The sequence below is a fragment of the Schistocerca americana genome, chromosome 3, assembly GCF_021461395.2.
Source record: "Schistocerca americana isolate TAMUIC-IGC-003095 chromosome 3, iqSchAmer2.1, whole genome shotgun sequence".
Lineage (NCBI taxonomy): Eukaryota > Metazoa > Arthropoda > Insecta > Orthoptera > Acrididae > Schistocerca > Schistocerca americana.
The window spans coordinates 370,596,324-370,618,437 of NC_060121.1; the positions used below are offsets into that span (position 1 = coordinate 370,596,324).

Genomic DNA, 22,114 nt, shown 5'->3' on the forward strand with positions numbered 1-22,114 from the left:
TCTCTGTAGCCCCCCCCCGCCCCCCCCCCCCCCCCCCTGCCACCTCCCCTTTGTGGTGGCACTTAAGGAGCACAGTGTTTGAATCATGTCTCAGAGACACAAATTTGATATGAAGTAGTGAGGTGGCGCACTGGTTAAGGCTCAGATTTAGGTAGATCTGTGTTCAAATCCTTTGTGGCGATCCAGATTTAAGTGTCCTGTTGTTTCCCTGAATTGACTGAAGTGAATGCTCCTTTAATTAGGACATGCTGATTTCCTTTCCCATACTTGCCCCGTTTGAGCTTGTGTTCCTTTTATAAAGACCAAACTGCCAATAAAACATTATTTCCTTTTTTTTTTGTACTCTTCCTTCTCCTTCTCTTTCTTCTTGCTGTTCAAAATTGTTCAGGTGATCAAAACCCAGTCTAATCAGTTATGTAGCCAGCATCAGAAAGTACTAGGCAAATCAAAATGTGTTACTTTCTACTAGATTATCAAACAGTGGAAAGTCCAGGATGGAACAATGAGAAACTGAAAAAGATAGCTTGCTACTCACCACTTAGTGGAGGCATTGTGTCACAGATAGCCACAGTGAAAAAGACAGCTAAAATGTTTACGCTTTTTGACGAGGTAGAAAGTGCACATGCGCGCACGAACACACACAGACACACACACACACACACACACACACACACACACACACACACACACACACATATACACACATACACACACACGCACACAAATGTAACCACTGTCTCCATATGCGGGGGCATGACTGCGTCTGACGTGAGTGACAAACTGTTGTGGTGGGTGTTGGGGACTGGTGGGAATAAGGAGGTAGCATGGGGGGGGGGGGGGGGGGGGGGGGGGGGGAGGGGGACAGGGAGTGAAATAATAAGATAGGAGCATAGAGGTGAGAGAAGATGCTGTCCTGTATGTGAGACCATGTAGGGGCTTGGTGTGGACAGGATATGGTTGCCAGGTGTGGAGTTGGGAAGGTGTGGTGGTGTTGAGTGGAGGGGTGGGGGAAGAGAGAGGGAAGGGAAGGGTAACAGAGAAGGAGAAAAGAATAGAAAGTGCATTTCTAGGATAGGAAGCATATGTACTGCTGGAGTGAGAGTAGAGAAGTGGATAGATAAGTGGAGAACAGGGTCTAGCGAAGGTTGAGACAAGGGCACTACAGGAATGTAGGATATGTCATAGGGAGAGATGCCATATGTGCATTTCCGAAAACCTGTTGTTCGTAAGAAGAATCTACATGGTGCAGCAGACTGTGAAGCAATAATTAAAGGAAAGCAAACCATCTTGGGTGCCATAGTCAGTGACTGGGTGACCCAGGTGCCTTGGCGACAGTTTGGTAATGGCCTTTCATACGGAGAGACTGCTTCTCAGGTGTTATTCCCACATAGAAAGCAGCACACTATCTGAAGCTTAGCCTGCAGATCATACGGCCGCTGTCATGGGTAGCCATACCTTTCATGAAATAGGAGATGCCTGTGACTGGACTGGAGTAGGTGGAATGGTAGGATGAGTAGGACAAATCTTGCATTTCAGTCTATTGCAGGAATACAGGCCATGAGCAAGGAGTTGGAAGCAGGTGTGGAGTAGGGATGAAAAAGGATACTGCATAAGTTTGGTGGTCAGCAGAATATCGCTGTTGGAGGATTTGGAGAACAGAGGGTAGGATATTCCTCATTTCTGGGCATGATGGGCTTTAGTCAAAATCCTGGCAGAGAGTGTTATTCAGTTGCTCCTGTCCTGGGTGATGCTGAGTCACAAGAGGTATGCTCCTTTGTCGTCAGCCATTGGGTGTGTGGAAAGTGGTCAGTGACAGGAGATTTAAGGCAAAGGAGATGTGTTCCTGGACAAGGTTGGCAGAGTTATTTCTGTCTGTGGAGGCCTCGGTGAGACCCTTGGCATATTTCAAGAGCAAATGCTCATCACAACAAATTTGATGACTACTGATGGCTAGACTGTGTGAAAGGGACTTCTTTGTATTGATTGGGTGGCAGCTGATAAAGTAGTGGTATTATTGATGGTTGGTAGGTTTGATGTGGGTGGAAGATACTGTTGTAGCCACCCTGGAGGTGCAGGTCCAGATCAAGAAATGTGGTGTGTTGGGTTGAAGAGGACCCAATGAAGCAAATGGAGGTGGTGTTACGAATCCAGAGACATTTGTACAGGGTGTCCTCACTGCCGGTTCAGATCATAAAGGTGTCATCAGCAAATCAGAACTGGGTGATGAGTTTGGGATTCTGAGTGTTAGTAAGGATTCCCCTAGATGGCCATTGAGCAGGCTGGCATAGGATTGTGCCATGTGGGTATCATTGCTGTAATATGGATTTGTTTGTAGGGAATGCCTTCAAAGGAGAAGTAATAGTAGATGAAGATACAGGTGATCATGGTGATCAGTATGGAGGTTGTAGGTTTGGAATCTGTTGGGATTTGGGAAAGGTAGTGTTTATGGTGGCAAGACCATGGGCATTAGGGATGTTAGTGCAGAAGAAGGTGGCACTGACAGTAATGAGCAGAGTACTGGGTGATAAAGGGACAGGATCTGTGGGGAGTCAATGGAGAAAATGGCTGGTATCTTTTATATAGCAGGTTAGGTTAGTGGTAATAGGCTGAAGGTGTTGGTCCATGAGAGCAGAGTTTCTCTCTTCAGGGGCACACTAACCAGTCACAATAGCATGTTCTGGGAGATTGGGTTTATGGAGTTCACAGAGCAACTCAAGTTTTTCTGAGTTGCACAGGTGGGAACTCTCCCTACAACATACACGTCATTCCTGTAACACCTCACCCCCCCCCCCCCCCCCTCCGTCCCCTCCAACATCAGACTTTGTTAATCACTGCTCTCTCCACCTACCTGTTCCCTCCCTGCTCTCACTCTAACCTACACAAGCTTTCTATGTCAGCAGTGCACCTACTGTTCTTTACCCTTTTCCCACTTCCCTCGTACTGTCCCCACCCCCCAACACATTCTCCAGACACCATACCTGGCAGGACAGCATTTCCCCCTGCACCTACCCTCCTACCCCACTGTCCCAGTCCTCAGTCCCCCCCCCCCTCCCCCCCTCCATGCTTCCTCCTTAACCTCACCACCCAATGCAGCAGTTTGTTGCTCACATCAGATTCAGTGCCGGGAGATAGTGGTCTTGTATGTGTGTGTGTGTGTGTGTGTGTGTGTGTGTGTGTGTGTGTGTGTGGGTGGGTGTGTGGGTGTGTGTGGGTGGGTTGGTGTGTGGGTGTGCCTGCTTGTGCATGTTGTGCTTGTGTGAATGTGTGTATGTGTGTGTTTTCTACTTTGGAAGAAGTATTTCGCCCAAAAGCTTAAACATTTTAGCAGTGTTTTTCATTGTGCCTGCCCCTGAGTCAGTTTGCCCCTATATGGCACGTACCATTCCATCTTTTCCATTTCTTCTAATTATCTCTTTATATATAAAATTAGGTTCTTCACTGCTTCTGTCTGTGTGTTTAGTAATCAAAAAATTACTATAGGGATTGTAATCTGGTTTCAACAAATATATACTGATTCATAAGGAAGATCAGGTATATAATTTTTATAAATATTTCGCGGAAACTGGCTGAACTATGATGAATTCAAGTCTGCCCCTACAGTGGAAACAGTGGCATCTGGTGGTACAGCCATCACAACTCCAGACAACAACAAAGCTTGAGCAGAATATCAGTTGGGCTTGGAGGCCTGCTGGTAAAGGATGCACTTGAAAACTGAAAGTTCATGGATTGAATCCAGGTCAGATCATGGATTTTTCACTGTCTTTTAACCTAGCATTCATCTCTTGATTATGTGGACATTTGCCAGAAGCAGATATTATTTGGATTCCTTGTTAAACTGTGGGTGTCATTTTTGAGAGTAGAAGTGAAGTTGGGTTTGGTGGTCTAGCAAACACACACACAAAATTCAAGCTTTCGTAACCTGCGGTTGCTTCATCAGGAAAGAGGGATGGAGAGGGAAAGACGAAAAGATGTGGGTGTTAAGGGAGAGGGTAAGGAGTCTTTCCAATTCCGGGAGGAGAAAGACTTACCTTAGGAGGAAAAAAGGACAGGTATACACTCACTCACACACACACACACACACACACACACACACACACACACACACACACATACCCATCTGCATATATACAGACACAAGCAGACATATGTAAAGGAGAAGTAATGCCTGAAGAGCTTGCCCATCTGAAGAGGGTGTTCAAAGAGAATGGATATTCTATCCAGCAAATTAGCAAGGCACTTGCAATTAAGCCAAAGAAACAGGGAGTGGAGAAAGAAGAGAGCACGTCTACTAAATCTTTAGCTTTTCTTCCCTTTGTTGGCAACATTTCCTTCAAAATTGCAAGAATCCTCCACAGTTTCGAAGTGAAAGTAATTTTCCGTCCACCATCGAAGATTTCCGACCTGCTGGGATCAGTGAAAGACGATGTGGTATTGTGGAAGGCGGGAATTTATAAAAAACCTTGTCAGTGTGGCATGTCATATATAGGACAAACACCAATATAATGGAAGGAAACATTCCACGTGGGAAAAATTATATATAAAAACAAAGATGAGGTGACTTACCGAACAAAAGCGCTGGCAGGTCGATAGACACACAAACAAACACAAACATACACACAAAATTCAAGCTTTCGCAACAAACTGTTGCCTCATCAGGAAAGAGGGAAGGAGAGGGAAAGACGAAAGGAAGTGAGTTTTAAAGGAGAGGGTAAGGAGTCATTCCAATCCCGGGAGCGGAAAGACTTACCTTAGGGGGAAAAAAGGACAGGTATACACTCGCACACACGCACATATCCATCCACACATATGGATGGTATGTGTGGATGGATATGTGCGTGTGTGCGAGTGTATACCTGTCCTTTTTTCCCCCTAAGGTAAGTCTTTCCGCTCCCGGGATTGGAATGACTCCTTACCCTCTCCTTTAAAACCCACTTCCTTTCGTCTTCCCCTCTCCTTCCCTCTTTCCTGATGAGGCAACAGTTTGTTGCGAAAGCTTGAATTTTGTGTGTATGTTTGTGTTTGTTTGTGTGTCTATCGACCTGCCAGCGCTTTTGTTCGGTAAGTCACCTCATCTTTGTTTTTATATATAGGACAAACACCTTTACATATGTCTGCTTGTGTCTGTATATGTGCATATGGATATGTGTGTGTGTGCGCCAGTGTATACCTGTCCCTTTTTCCTCCCAAGGTAAGTCTTTCCGCTCCCAGGATTGGAATGACTCCTTACCCTCTCCCTTAAAACCCACATCCTTTCGTCTTTCCCTCTCCTTCTCTCTTTCCTGATATACACTCGCACACAGACACACATATCTATCCGCACATATACAGACACAAGCGTACGCCAACCTATTTATGGGTCACTTAGAGGAAGCCTTCTTGATTACCCAAGTCTGCCAACCCAAAGTTTGGTACAGATTTATTGATGACATCTTCATGATCTGGACTCACAGTGAAGAACAACTCCAGAATTTCCTCTCCAACCTCAACTCCTTTGGTTCCATCAGATTCAACTGGTCCTGCTCCAAATCCCATGCTACTTTCCTCGATGTTGACCTCCATCTGTCCAATGGCCAGCTTCACACATCTGTCCACATCAAACCCACCAACAAGCAACAGTACCTCCATTTTGACAGCTGCCACCCATTCCATATCAAACGGTCCCTTCCCTACAGCTTAGGTCTTTGTGGCAAACGAATCTGCTCCAGTCCTGAATCCCTGAACCATTACACCAATAACCTGAAAACAGTTTTCGCATCCCGCAACTACCCTCCTGACCTGGTACAGAAACTAATAGCTAGAGCCACTTTCTCATCCCCTCAAACCCAGAACCTCCCGCAGAAGAACCCCAAAAGTGCCCCACTTGTGACAGGATACGTTCCGGGACTGGATCAGACTCTGGATATGGCTCTCCAGCAGGGACACATCTTCCTCAAATCCTGCCCTGAAATGAGATCCATCCTTCATGAAATCCTCCCCACCCCACCAAGAGTGTCTTTCCACCATTCACCTAACCTTCATAACCTCTTGGTTCATCCCTATGAAATCCCCAAACCACCTTCCCTACCCTCTGGCTCCTACTCTTGTAACCACCCCCGGTGTAATACCTGCACCCTCCCACCACCAGCTACTCAAGTACTGTAACCTGGAAGGTGTACATGATCAAAGGCAGAGCCACGTGTGAAAGCACCCACATGATTTACCAACTGACATGCCCACACTGTGAAGCCTTCTGTGTGGGAATGACCAGCAACAAACTGTCCATTCGCATGAACGTGCACGGGCAGACAGTGTTTGTTGGTAATGAGGATCACCCTGGGGCCAAACATGCCTTGGTGCATGGCCAGCACATCTTGGCATAGTGTTACGCCGTCTGGGTTATCTGGATACTTCCCACTGACACCAACCTATCAGAACTCCAGAGATGGGAACTTGCCCTTCAATATATTCCCTCTTCCCATTACCCACCAGGCCTCAACCTCTGCTAATTTCAAGTTGCCGCCCCTTGTACATCACCTGTCATTCAACAACATCTTTGCCTGTGTACTTCCGTCTCGACTGACATCTCTGCCCAACCTCTTTGAATTTACATACATCTGCCTGTGTCTGTATATGTGTGGATGGATATGTGTGTGTGTGCGAGTGTATACCTGTCCTTTTTTCCCCCTAAGGTAAGTCTTTCTGCTCCCGGGATTGGAATGACTCCTTGCCCTCTCCCTTAAAACCCACATCCTTTCGTCTTTCCCTCTCCTTCACTCTTTCCTGATGAAGCAACCTTAGGTTGCGAAAGCTTGAAATTTGTGTGTGTGTGTTTTTATTGTGTCTATCTACCAGCACTTTCTGGTTTGGTAAGTCACAGCATCTTTGTTTTTGTTATAAATTAAATTTTTCTGACTATTATGAATGCTAAGCTCACAGATTTTGATAAGATTTTCACAAATAGGTATACTGATTCATGAGGAAGGTTTATGTATATAATTTATAAATGTTTGATGCAAATTTCCTGAACCTTGGTGAATTACAGCCGCAACCATAGTTTTCTGTGTGTGAAGACTGCTCTCAGGAACTACCACCGTATACACTTTCATTCTCACAATGCACTGGTGCAACTATCCTACCAAAAATGAGCAGCCACCTCGGGTGCAAGGCTCGTATTGGTGGCAGGTTGCAGTTGTGCAGTCCACTCACTCCTTTACGTACTGCACTACACTAGCAAGAGGCATGTGCTGCTTAAATCATTTAATTTTTATATTGTTTGTACTCAGTCCTGCCCCAGTGTCCCCATCTGACCCATAGGCATCTCTATTAAGTTTTGAATGTTCACATTTGTATTCTGGGGTACTCAGCATACCATCTCATATGTTGAGGGAGACTTTATTTGAATCATAGTTGAGAGGTCACAGTCTTTGAATGATCAATCTGTCTGTCATTCCCTCACATTGGCCCACCATTTCAGCAGTGCTACTGTTTGGCTGTTGGTCACCAGTATGTAATGTAGGTGTTACTACTGAAATAAGGCTATTTTGCTGGGAAATGAGCAATGTCTGGTTATTCAGATGTCTGTTAATGCCACTATTTTTTAACTTTCTGATCAAATAACAATCATAACATTACATGAAAACAGTCAGTGTGTATTGTCTTGAATTCAAAAGGACATAAAACAAATTTTTCTATGAAATAAAAACAGAAAAATGACCAAAATAAAGGTAACCTTTACAAAAGTGGATATCTTTACACATTGTTAAAATCAAAATATACTGCTGTGTCACAGTCAATATACTGTTTAACAGTCAATATACTGTTGCTCCACCCTGTGCATCTTAACATTCTTGTATCAACTTTGGCACACTGTCCACAAACTGGTCAAAATGTTGCTGCTCAAGTGTGTCCCACTCTTTGATGGTAGCCCTCCTGAGGTTGTCCATTGTGTAAGGAGTGTTTTGGCAGTGGAGCACCCCAAGTTTCAACCTGTTCTGAGTTTGCTTAATCAGATTCATACCGGAAGATGCCATAGGACATTCAGTTTGATTGATTACTTCCTCCTAGAAAAAGATGTTCAGGGGGTGAAAACAGTGTACTTATTCACTATTGCCTTGAAAGATAAACCCATTATGCACTGTAAAATAGCTTTGAGTATCTTTTTCCGATACAGCACAGCGCTAAAATTACTATCAGTAGTGATGAGAGGTGTCTAACACTTGTACATGATACCAGCCCAAAACATGACTGTCCTAGCTCTCTGGTAAACTTGTGAGACGGTGTGCTTGAGATGTTCTTTGGTACCTGGCCACATCCATGCTCCTACTTATGTATTTATTTTTTCAAAGTGATTGTGGAGGCAGTTGTATACTATTCACTCCAATGTATTGTTGACTGATTTATACAGCAACCACTGTATTGAAAATAAAAGAGTCACAGTTGCAAAATTATTTTTATTTAAAAATAATGTATTTCACTGTGGTTAGGCATCATCAGATTGTCTAAAAGGAAAAAGGAGGCTAATTAAATAAGTAACCTATAAACATTATAAGGCATGGTTCTAAGCTGTACCGATAATTTAATTAAAATTGTAAGCCTCACTCACATAAAACTGCCAAAAAAAGTGCATTACACTAGGTACCAAAGCTCTTCTGTCAACTACATGCACATAAAACCATCTGTATGAAAATCCAGTTGTCAGAATACTAAAAGGAACTGTGGGAACTTAGATGGAAAAATTTCAGAAATCAACCCACAGCCACAATGGATTGCTTAGTATTGGCAGCTGATGGCCACTAACTTTTAAGTGCAGCGTTTAACAAGCCCTTTTCTATTCAGTAAATGCTCTTGCAATCTAGTCTTAAACATCCTATCCGTTTGTCCTATATATGAAGAATCACATTCACTGCAGTTGATCTTGTACACACTTGAGCCAGCAAATTTATTTTTATACAGCTGATCATTGTGGATACAGCACTTCTGTAAGCTGTTGGCCAAAGCAAAAATAACTTTCACACCCTGTTTCATAAAAAGTTTGGCTAACTTGTATGAAAGATTTCCTACGAAGGGGATTCTCATGAAATTAGGATTAGTAGCCAATGAAGCAAGTGAAATGGCGTACCTAGTTTGCAAAGCTTTTTTTTTTTTTTGTGTAGACTGTCGCTGTCTAATCTTATTTAATCCTGCTTATCAAGTGTAGGTTAATCAGTTTCATGATAACCTTGTGTGTAACTTAAGATACTAGCACCATCTGTTGTGCTTTTGTTATGTTAGTGCGGCTATATGTGGCCATCTGCCATTTAGTAATTCTAGTGCCACTGCTGGTTAGACTGTCCAGCTCTTATCATGTATGCATGGGTTTATGCTATGCTTTACTTGCCACTATAACAGTTCAAAGGTATTTGCAATTCTTCGTTGGTTTCCCCTACCAGTTTGTCAGTCATTTCCTTTGTGGCTGTGGTTTGATTTCTGATTTTTTTCTGTGAAGTTCTAACAGTTTCTTTTAGTTATTCTGACAGCTGGATTTTCATTTAGATTGTTTTATGTGTATTTGAATGACACAGAACTTTGGTAGCCAGTGAAATTAACTTTATTTGACAGTGTTACGTGAGTGTTGTTTATTATTTTAATTAAATGATTGGTGCAGCTCGGAACCAAGCTATATAACGTTTATAGGGTAGTTATTTAATTAGCCTATGTTTTACTTTTATATAATCTGATGATGGCTAATCATGTCAAAATGCATTGTTTTTAATAAGCTGTATGTGTACTGTCTAGCTTGACACTGCCTTCACAGTTGTCTCCAAAAAGGCATCACACAATTCTGTTACTTTCTCCTTAGCGTATCTATACTATAATTTTCAGGTAGCAGTTATTAACTGGTTTTGATGATTGTGGACAACCATAGGCAGCTTTCCATGCTGACAACCCATCTTACCATAAAATGACAATGCATTTATGGTCTAAATTTGAAATGATTCTTTAAGATATGTTGACAGACTATTCACAGTTGGAGACTCTCTACTGAACTGCATTTTGAATTCATGCTAACTTCACCTACAGTACAGGGGTGGCTTAACGTAGTAATTCCCTGTGGTCAGAAGAGCATGGTGAAGAAGTTTCTGATTAAAATTACAAGTCCTGTGCAATGCAGAGAGTGGTGCACAATCTTTTTTAAGCTATTTATTATTTCATCAAATCACAAAACAAGTTTCAGTAACTGCTTAGACAACTGGAAGCACTTTTTGTTTTATCTACACTTCCCAAAACAACAATACAACTTGCTTTACAATTTTATGAAATCTATTCCAGATTGTATTTGTCTGGGTCACAAATATGTCTTACAAAACTCTACCCTCACATTGAATACCCAGTCCCTGCTGGAACACCACATATTTCACCTCTAACAGTATGGAACCATGATCAAGAGTGGTTTGTACCAATTTTCTCTGACAAGGTAAGATTGCAACACAAAAAAACCATAATTAAAAACTGAAGTGCAATTCATGCATTTGACATATCTTTATGTTCCTGTAGGATTTTCTAAATAAACAGTGCGACAAGTTTGAGATTGATCTGAACAAGCATGAAGATGAGTGGTACAAGGGTCATACAATTGATGGAAGAATATTATTCCCAGCAACAGGATATCTGGTAATATACTCATAAAAATTAAAGGACATTTAAGGGAACAAGTAGTGTATGCCTTGCTCATATCACTGTTATAATTTTTCTGTTTTCTTTCTTATCACCTTGGTGCAAGGGAACAAATTTCATTTCATATTTCATTATTAATAACACTGGTTTATTCAGATTTAGTAGCATTACAATTTCATTTTTAAGTATCTTCTTTACATGGTGTTGGTTTTCTCTCTTCTGTTTGTTTGAGTTATATTCTTCATCTCTGTCATTTTCATTTTAACATTAGTTATTTCATGATAGTTGATGTTCTGTAGCTATTCAGTAACGTTTCTGGTTTTTCTTTTTTGGCATATTGTTATCTATGTTTTCTCTGTGTGCTTAACTTAAAACATATAGTGATGAAATACTGTTTCCATTTGTATGGCATGTTTTTTCATAATTGAAAATGGTCCACCTCTCTATGTTGTCAGACAAAGAGTTATATGTATAAAGGCATATTATTGTTTTTTATTCTCTTTTTATTTTGATAATGCCTTCAAGACTTCAATTATTTTCCAGTAATCATGTTTTAAGTGAGCTTCTGACTCAGTTCAGTACCTTCAGCATTAAGATGTAATTTTATTTTAATCAGAGGTCAACTAAATGTTCAAAGCACAGTATCACAATTAAAACATTTTAATTTTTAATGAATATATATGATACTCACATTACAGTTACAGATATAAAACCCTTATTTGACCTCATCCTACAAAGTAGCTATGTAATTTCAAACCTTTTTACAAGTTTGATTGCTTTATGGGCTTAAACGATTGTATTCATGAAAAGTTCTGTCTGAAGCATGTTGTTTGTAATATAATAAAAAAACATCATGTGTATCAGATCAACATCTGCTGTACATGATAGCATCACAGTCCAAATGATTAAGCTTATTATTGACCCACTACTGCCCACTACAAAAGATGTCTTCAACCACTACCTAGAAAAGACATTGCCACAGCATCTACTGATTATCAACCTATTTGCATTCTTTCTGTGTTATCCAAATCCTTAGAATACATAGCTAACAAACTACCTAACTATAAACAACCTAGTAGACAAATACCAGGCAGGTTTTCATAAACATCACAACACCTCTGCGTTAATAAAAGTATCAGATGACCTGAAGCTTGCCATGGATGCACAAGAGACAACTATCATGTGCTTCTTAGACTGTCAGCCTTGGAGACTGTCAGCTTTGACATTTTGCTTGTCAAACTTAGCAGCCTACATTTTTCACCTAGTGCATTGCAATGGTTCCATTCATACCTGACATATCAACAGTAATGTGCCATGTCTCGCACCACAAAGTCACAATGGAAGCAGGCAGTATCAGGCAACCCACAGGATTTGGTGTTAAGTACTACCTCTTTTTATTGTATGTAAATGATGTGTCATCAGTTTTGTCCTAAAGCAAATACTAAATGTATGCTGGTGCCTCCATTTGTATCTAAGTGTAAAACAAATAAACCGGAAGACAGTTTTTGAGTACCCAATACCAACCTGTGTGCATGTGGGGTTAAAACTCAACTCACCCAAAACCCAAGTAGTAGTGGTTGGTCATTCTAGGTTCATTACCACAAAATATTGGGAAATCTTACCATATTTTAACCCCAAATAGGACAAATACCAATTTCTCTCCTTCAGCAAAGAGCCTAATAGCATAATAGGTGAAAATCTAAGTTGGACTGAGCACATAACTGTAATGTGCAAGAAGGCATCAGCATCGCTTCCAGTTACTCCCTCTTGACCTGGAAAATAAATTTGGACAAACACCTGTACTTACAAATATTGATTACAGCAATGTTAACCTGCAGGGCTTTTCTTAGGAAAGCTCATGGTGCATGGAACTGATTATGAATGCTGTGCTCATTATATCTGAGATGTTTAACTTTTTGATCTTATATGACCGTCACATGCACAGCTATCCTGGCTGCGTACAGACTAATACAGAGATTTCCATACCTTCTGCCTTCTCTACTGTCTTATCAACCAACATTGACCCTCGTAACCCTCCTCAACCTTAACACTCTTATCTGAACAACATGTCATGAACACCTGTTCCCATCAGAGCAAAATCCTTTTTATTCCACACCATTGTTCAGCTACTTTCTTGAAGTCCTTCTCTGTAGCAGGAAACTGACTCTGAAATAACTTCGTGCATTATATTACAGAAATGAGTAAAACCTTCCAGCTCCAAAAGACAGTTGATGACATGTCTACTACAGCAACAATAAGGATTACCATTGTCCCTGTATGCCTTCGTAATTTCCCAGTATTCTTAGCTGGTGCAGTCAGTCTCCTTAGATTTCCTCTCCCAAGAACACTCTCTTTCAGAAAACATCTATCTTGTACTTCTATAAATTCATTTTATATCTTCCACTGCCATTGTTGTTTTATCATGATTATTGTTATTATTATTATTATTATTATTATTATCATCATTGTGCCTATCGCGACTCAGCATCTCCACTATATGGTGAGTAGCATCTTTCCTTCTTGGTTTGGATAGAGCAGCAATCAGTCGTAGAATTAAGTTGCTTTAATATGACATTTATAGTCACAACGCAGATCAGATTTTGACCTGTGTCAGGTCATTATCAATGCTAAAACAAATACAAGAGTATATATTACAATGTGATTTACAAAAGTTATAAGTCCATCACATCATTGTCTTTTAATGTTAACATTACATACCAGCGCGGAATTGTAGCAGTTGTTCTTGTTCAAGTGAATGCTTACACAGTGCAACCATTACTGTCATAAATTATATGTTGGTTTCACAGTACACATCAGTTTTGCGTATGGTGCCCTCTATGAGCTGTGCCTGAAGTTTACGGTTTTGACGACATGTTTTGTAATATTTATGTTGTATAGTAACTAAGTAGTAACATGAAATTATTATGAGTACAACTATGTAAAATTACAATTCTTACTTTTTCTTGTGTCTGTAATGTGCTAGATTTTTAAAATTACTATAGCATGTAACAGTGACAGTTTACGCCTCATGGGCTAAAATTAATTATAAAACTGATATGGCTACATAAAGTACGTTATAGGAAGTATTGCATATTTTGTGGTGTTGGGACCTGTCTTAACTTAATTAGTTGTTACTTGACAAAAGATATAATGTGAACTTTATTTACAAAATGCACTTTGTTGGCGCTAGTAGCGCTTGTAAGCATCATTTCCATATGTCGCACTTAGTGGCCGAGAAATAAGAGCAATATGATAAAGAGTGATCTTTTGAACACTTATTTTGAAAAATGACAGTTTTACGTATTAATTGCTGCTAATATTTACCCTCATGAGTTTGTGTGTTATTCTAATGCAGTAAGTTATGTAAATATAGTGTTATGAAAGTGGTACTCGTTTAGATCTTACGCAAGTGGCTGCTACATAATGGCGTGAGGTTCCAACTGATCTTTGAGACCCCCTGGGTCGAATTTTTCACTGCTTTCAAGTAGGCAGTTTTCAAACAATTTCCAGAAATGGGCATTTTTCATTATGACCTGATCATTTATCAGGTTACATTTAGCATTTCTTTGGTGGCAAAAGATCTCCATTTCCTCAAGAAGATCGAGGAGTCCGCCCTTCTCACCTCTATGTAGCAACCTTACATTTGACGTCAACATTGGCAATCTATGTTTAGTTGACAATAAATGTGCAGCCAGACTTGATTTCTCTGCTGCGTGTTTCCTTCTAGAAAGGAAAGATGCAGCGTCGTCGTCTCGTAGCAACGTTCAATGGGATGTGTCTCCATCATCTTCAGGTGAAGTGTTGGGATATTGTTGTTCATGGGCTGATATCTCTGCTGGACCACTCTCCACTTCCTGTCACTGGCCAATCAGGTGTCCATGGAATTGCCCAGTGCACTTGGAGCGGCCGGTGGTGGGGGAGACGTGTGTGCGGGGTTTATGTCCTGGCGTCCATCTCTGTCTACTCCATCCATGGCCCTTGGTGGATCGGAACATTCTTCTCTGATTTTTCTGATTGCAGGCTCCCAGCATGTGCTGAGATGGTAGCCACTGTCATGGTTGATTAGGTTTTCGTGTAACCGTATTTCTATGAACTCTTTGATTACTGAGTCCAAAAATCCGTATGGACTGCATACTTTCTTTCTGCCCTTGAAATTGAAGGTGTGCTTCTCATCAGTACTATGTTCTGCCATAGCAGATTTATTGGATGACCCAAGCGTACATGCCTGATGTGTTCATTGCAGCGCTATGAGATACAACGCTGCATCTGTCCTATATATTGCATCCCACATTCGCATCCGATCTTGTACACACCAGGTGCCGTCAGACCTAGTGGATTCTTGGTTGAATGGTGAAGGTCTTTGATTTTTCCCACTGTGTGGAAAACAGTCTTCACTTTATGTTTCTTGAGAGTTCTCGTAATCAAGAATTTGCTGTGGGGTACCTTCTATGGAAAGCCTCAGAATGGGGTACAGTAAATACTCAGAATTTTTCATCTTGGGGAGACTTTCAAAAGAAATTTCAAGAGAAATACTGGTCTGCTCAAGTAAAGTTGATATCAGATCCATGGGACCCGGGCGGAATCATCTATCCCCCAGATATGTTAATATTCTGAGTTAACAGGTGGAATGACGACCATCAGATCCTGAGTTGTTTTCAGTGTTTTTTTCCGAATAGTTTCCTGCACCGAATTGCTTTAAAATCTTAAACTATTCTGTCATCTATCCCACAGGGACATTAACATTCTGAGTTAATGGGCAGAGTAATGACTGTCGGATCCTGAGTTATTTTCGGTGATTTTTGTAAACTATTTTTCCTGCACCGAATTCCTTTATAATCTCAAACTATCATGTATTCTTATTGATTAGAAAACCTGATATGACTATGAAATAGAAAACATCTTAAGAGAATCACAGAAATAAAAGTGATATCTAGACGAAATAAATTGACTAGCGTATTATATTTGTGGAAAATGTAATATGATGTGACTGACTGAATAATACACTCCTGGAAATGGAAAAAAGAACACATTGACACCGATGTGTCAGACCCACCTTACTTGCTCCGGACACTGCGAGAGGGCTGTACAAGCAATGATCACACGCACGGCACAGCGGACACACCAGGAACCGCGGAGTTGGACGTCGAATGGCGCTAGCTGCGCAGCATTTGTGCACCGCCGCCGTCAGTGTCAGCCAGTTTGCCGTGGCATATGGGGCTCCATCACAGTCTTTAACACTGGTAGCATGCCGCGACAGCGTGGACGTGAACCGTATGTGCAGTTGACGGACTTTGAGCGAGGGCGTATAGTGGGCATGTGGAAGGCCGGGTGGACGTACCGCCGAATTGCTCAACACGTGGGGCGTGAGGTCTCCACAGTACATCGATGTTGTCGTCAGTGGTCGGCGGAAGGTGCACGTGCCCGTTGACCTGGGACCGGACCGCAGCGATGCACGGATGCACGCCAAGACCGTAGGATCCTACTCAGTGCCGTAGGGGACCGCACCGCCAGTTCCCAGCAAATTAGGGACACTGTTGCTCCTGGGGTATCGGCGAGGACCATTCGCAACCGTCTCCATGAAGCTGGGCTACGGTCCCGCACACCGTTAGGCCGTCTTCCGCTCACGCCCCAACATCGTGCAGCCCGCCTCCAGTGGTGTCGCGACAGGCGTGAATGGAGGGACGAATGGAGACGTGTCGTCTTCAGCGATGAGAGTCACTTCTGCCTTGGTGCCAATGATGGTCGTATGTGTGTTTGGCGCCGTGCAGGTGAGCGCCACAATGAGGACTGCATACGACCGAGGCACACAGGGCCAACACCTGGCATCATGGTGCGGGGAGCGATCTCCTACACTGGCCGTACACCACTGGCGATCGTCGAGGGGACACTGAATAGTGCATGGTACATCCAAACCGTCATCGAACCCATCGTTCTACCATTCCTAGACCGGCAAGGGAACTTGCTGTTCCAACAGGACAATGCATGTCCGCATGTATCCCGTGCCACCCAACGTGCTCTAGAAGGTGTAAGTCAACTACCCTGGGCAGCAAGATCTCCGGATCTGTCCCCCATTGAGCATGTTTGGGACTGGATGAAGCATCATCTCACGCGGTCTGCACGTCCAGCACGAACGCTGGTCCAACTGAGGCGCCAGGTGGAAATGGCATGGCAAGCCGTTCCACAGGACTACATCCAGCATCTCTACGATCGTCTCCATGGGAGAATAGCAGCCTGCATTGCTGCGAAAGGTGGATATACACTGTACTAGTGCCGACATTGTGCATGCTCTGTTGCCTGTGTCTATGTGCCTGTGGTTCTGTCAGTGTGATCATGTGATGTATCTGACCCCAGGAATGTGTCAGTAAAATTTCCCCTTCCTGGGACAATGAATTCATGGTGTTCTTATTTCAATTTCCAGGAGTGTAGTTATACAGTAGTGTATAGATTTTCTGTTTTGTATAGAGTATTTTATACCTTTTATGAGATGTGATATAGATGGGAGGGTTTGTATTAATTTTGAAAGCTTGATTTACAAGAACAGGTAAATCATGACTAACACAAAACACACATCACATCTTTCAAACAACCCTCAGAAACAAATGTGCTTGATTCTTCTTCAATTGCCGTTTCCACAGGGTTGCTAGGATTTTCTTCAGGGACTTCAAAGGGTGAAGGTGGGACAAGTCCATTCTGTAAGAGATGATTTAACACCAAACCTCCTCCGGCGTCTCACTCAAGTACCTGAGAGGTAGGGATCCTGGGGAAGGGGGGTGGGAAGAATTTCCTGTCTTTGAGGCTATCTTGTTTCTCTTCTTCAATCCTAACAACCACATCTGTTGTTTCCTTTCTTATTTCTCATCTTGAGGACCTGTCTGTTCTTTTCACTCTTCCCATGTTCATAAACTTCTATCGCTGAAGTCCTTCCTTATTTCCATGTTTACTAATAACCTACATCTTATCTTTACATAAGAAGGCCAAAGAATTAGACAAAACAAAGACACATGCACAGATACACAAATATGCACTTCTACACATTAATAATTACAAGACAAAGCCTGTCACAACGTGAGAACCGCCAGGTGTTGGGGAAAAGGTGTGTACATAGGGAATTATGCACACATATATGGGGAGTTTTGATGGTTCCACATTGAATATACGTAAGGAGAGGCACCCATACATAATGAACAACTATAAAATAGTAATGAGTAATGGATAAATAAGAAAAAGGCATGAGAAACGTCAGTGCAATAAAAACTTTGATGAATTGAAGGATAGTGGGACATAAGTAGTATATATAGACATAATATCTATTGGAAGTATAGAAGTTGATAAGTAGAGGAGGACTCTTAGGGAGTGAATGATATATTAAAGAATGAATGCGAAGTTTGAGTTAGATTTATATCTTTACCAGAAGATAATTAATTATATTATACATAGAAAAGTATATTAGGGTAATGAACCATGAGGTCTACTCAGAAAGGATAAGGGGGGTGTACTCGGCAATCACTAAGTATGTACCTACATGGAGCTAAGATGATCTGTGGCCTAAAAAATAAAGATGTATCATAAGGGGCATACCTACCAGAATGGAAAGGGGAAGTGTTCTCATAAGGTCAACCCGCAAGCAAGGAATAGGTGCTGATCCTAGGAGAATGGGACAGTATCATGACAAAAGTCACAAATTTTGTAGAAATTATTCTGGAAAGTGTAAATTCTATGAACAACTAGCATTATTATGTTTCGGGGAAGTAAATGAATGTCAAAAGAACACTTTCATATCGCCCAGAGTTCCTCCAAGGTACAACAAATGAAAATAGAACATACTAGTAAAAAGGTAGTACAAAAAGATAAGAATAGCAAATAGATTACTCATTTGTCATAAACACCTGAAGATTTCAACTGAAAAAGAAAATAAAGAAAAGAAAAAAAGTCCTCGCAATTCCTAAATATTAGTAAATCTGACTAAAACCTCTAGTGCATGCTCATGTCTTAATAACAAAGTAAAATAAGAAAAGAATAGAGAAACAATAAGAGAAAGATTGTTGTTATGGAAAGAAGATATGTATATAAACATATGTAAAAAATGTATACTGTTAAGATATGAGATGTTATTATGAGTGATATTAAGTGCATAATGATTATGAATAAAATATCGCATGTTCGATCTGAGGGAGGGGGGGCGGGGGGGGGGGATATATAGTGATTCAAGAATTTCTGTGTAAATTCTAGAACCACTCAGCCTTCTACCATCTCATACACATGATATTCTAGATACGAGTGTGGGATGGTAGAATCCTACCTACTGCACATCACATGTCTGTGTGTGCAGGTTTAAAATCAGTCGGGGGAAGAAGGTAGACATGGCAGTTGAACAGCACCGACAAGTACCTGTTGGGCATCCAGAGAGTTTTTAATGCATGTGTAAGGAGGAATCATGGAGTTTTTATGTCGCTCTGTCCTTATTGTGTCATTGACTATTGTTATGTGAAACAAGAACAGTTGAAAAAGTACTCTTAGAGACTCCTGACTCAGCCTTGGTAGAGGCAAGACATATTTCCTGATTCATTTTAAGAAAGTCATGGTAGTCAGGCCAACTTTCTTTTAACTGTAATTCATTTTGTTTCTAATGTACAACAGTACAAGGTACTTACAGAAAGTTACATATGTATGTTGAAAGTGTGAACTATATTGTGCATGAAAGTCAAATAAATCGTTAACTGGTGAAAAGGAAAGTTTGTATGTCTACTCATTTTATAAGTAGAAAGAGGCTTAAAAGTTCCTGTACCCAGCACTATTCGACGGAGAAAAAATCAAGAGATTTTCCAGCAGATGACTATCCCATAAAGAAGAGGGGCTGCAAAATTCCAAATATGTCACCTCATAAACAAGTGGAAGATTCACACTTTAAGTCATCAGAACATTAGACTAGTGCAGTGTAGTGATAACCCAGGGAAGACACAAGTGAGAAGCTGATATTGTATTGTCGTTAATTATGCATTGCATGTGAGAGTTAGTTAGTCAGAGTTGTGGACAGTTGCATGTTTTCAGCACTATGACAGGAAAATGCACTATCCATCAGAAGTCCAGCTATGGAGTCTATTGTGTGAAGGGCCCATACATTTGATGACCCTGAAGGTGGAGATTTGTCATGGCAGCAAAATCTGTTGCATACAGCTGCATTCTTCAGAGACCGGAAGTGGCCACTGTGAAAATTCCTGTGTGCTGGTAGAAAATGGCTACACTCTGGCCACACCTAGAAGAGCAAACTCAAAAGATTTCCTTATTTTGAAACCAAGTGAAAAGAGACGCAGATGATGTGTGGAAAGAGAAGAGTTTGTCATTCATTTTTGGAATGTGGGAGTAAAAGATTAAGATTTTATTGAGGGACATGTGACCTCCTACATTATGGGCAATTGACAGTGCTGAACGATTGAACAGATTGCATCTGAGTTGGTGAGATAGATACAAATGCAGTAGGTGGAGTAAAGGATTCAGTAAGCAGGCCTGGCAACAGTAGACCAGTTAGTTCTGTCCCATGATCAGAGTAATGTGGCCCTCAGCTGTGTAATCTGTGAAACACCTTCACTGTAGAAGTCGTGTTGGCCATATGATGGTAATTAAAGGTGTCTGGCACCCAGCATATAATAAGCACATAATTGTTAGTTGCTTAAAAGTAGATGTACATGCTTATTGATCCATTTATAGGAAGCACATTTCAGTATCAATTATATGTCACATATGAAACTGAAGTATGGGGGTGATGTCACATATGAAATTGAAGTATGGGGGTGAGCTGCAGCCAATAAATAGAGTATTTGTCCTTCAGAGGAAGGCAGTTAGAATTCTGTGCAATCTCAGATGTAATGAGCCACGTAAGAGGATGTTCTAGAGTAAGAAATTACTTACATTACTATCTATATATATTTCTAAAAGTTTGCTACTAATTTTAAAACATGAGCAGTACAATAGTTTAAGGAAAGATAAATGAATTTCTAACACATGGAGAGACTGTAACTAACACCTAGCAAGGCATAACACAAGGTTCAGACAACAGCCCCTATCATATGGGTATCAACCTGTTTAACCAGCTTCCAAAGTAAGTAAAAAGTTTAAACAGAATCCTCTTTGAAGGAGTACTGAATAATAGGTCTTTTTTAACAAAGAATTTCTCTCAAGGGAATAGACTATCTTCATCTGTAGCACATGATTTATAGCTAATTGAGATATCTTGCCTCTTCCAGTTTATACCTCTGTCCGGCCATGATCCCCCCTATCATCTTCAAGTAATTCCATGACCTCATTCTCTTTTCCTAGATCCCTTCCAAATAGCATAAACCTCTTGATGGACTAAATTATACCCAGCCATAACCTTACATCAGACTCTGATTTAATCATCCTCACTCCAGACAAAAGATCCCCCACAGCTGTGATGAACTGCAGAGATTATTTGACAGAAGGTATCTGTCAGCTATCTGACTCTTCCTGCTACACTGTGACATCCCAGAAGTCCAGCATAACCTCCAATCCCTACACAAACTCGTAGGTCCATCCCAGAATATCTCCCAGATCCACCAAGAACACCTACCTTTTCATGCTTCCCAAAACTCATAAACATAACAATTGTGGATGCCCATTTTAACTGGTTGCTGGGCTCCCACTGAAATAATCTCAGCTCTTATTGACCAGTGTCTCCATCCCATTACCTGCAGCCTACCTTATCATATCAAAGATACTAATCACATTCATCATCATCTTCTAACTATCTGGATCTGTACTTGTCATTGTTGACACCTCCTCAGTATACAGTGACATATCGCACGCTGATGACCTTGGCAATCTCAAACACTAACTCCAACAGCCTACTGACTTAAAATCATCACTTAAAACCAACTACATTCATATCCATAACTACTTCTTGTTTGTAGGGATGACATACTAACAAAGCCATGGTACAGCTATGAGCATCCACCTAATGCCCTCCTATGGTGTCATGTTTATGGTCTGTTTGAAGGAAACCCGCAGGGTCACCCAAAATCTCAAACCACTTGTCTGCCATAGGTTCATTGATGATACCTTCATGATTTGGATACAAGGTGAAGACGTTTTATCCTTATTCCCACAGAGCCTCAATATCATCTTATTTACCATCTGCTTCACTGGTCCTCCTCAAACTAGCCTGCTAAGTTCTCAGATGTTGTCCTCCACCTCTCCAATGGAAACATAAACACTTCTGTCCATATCACATCTACTAACCATCAACAGTACCTCAATTTTAAATGGTGTCATCCCTTCCATGCCAAAATGTCTCTCTGACATAGCCAGGCCACCCACTGATAGCACATCTGCAATGATGAGCAATTTATCACTCAGTAAGTTCAAGGTAATTACTAAGGCCTTCACAGAGAGGCATTACCCCAAAAACCTAGTCCACAAACAGATTACCATGCCATAGCCACATAAGCCCCTAATCCTCCAATGTTTC

The 22,114-nt window shown here is 41.3% G+C and overlaps 1 protein-coding gene across 1 annotated transcript in view; it reads left to right on the forward strand.

Moving 5' to 3' along the window:
• LOC124606094 (fatty acid synthase-like) overlaps positions 1–22,114 on the forward strand; it is a 94,698-nt gene that overhangs the window by 66,975 nt on the left and 5,609 nt on the right. The window contains exons 8-9 of the mRNA XM_047138059.1: positions 10,288–10,432; positions 10,513–10,629. Of these exons, the coding sequence (XP_046994015.1) occupies positions 10,288–10,432; positions 10,513–10,629 (262 nt within the window). The remainder of the gene's footprint in view (positions 1–10,287; positions 10,433–10,512; positions 10,630–22,114) is intronic.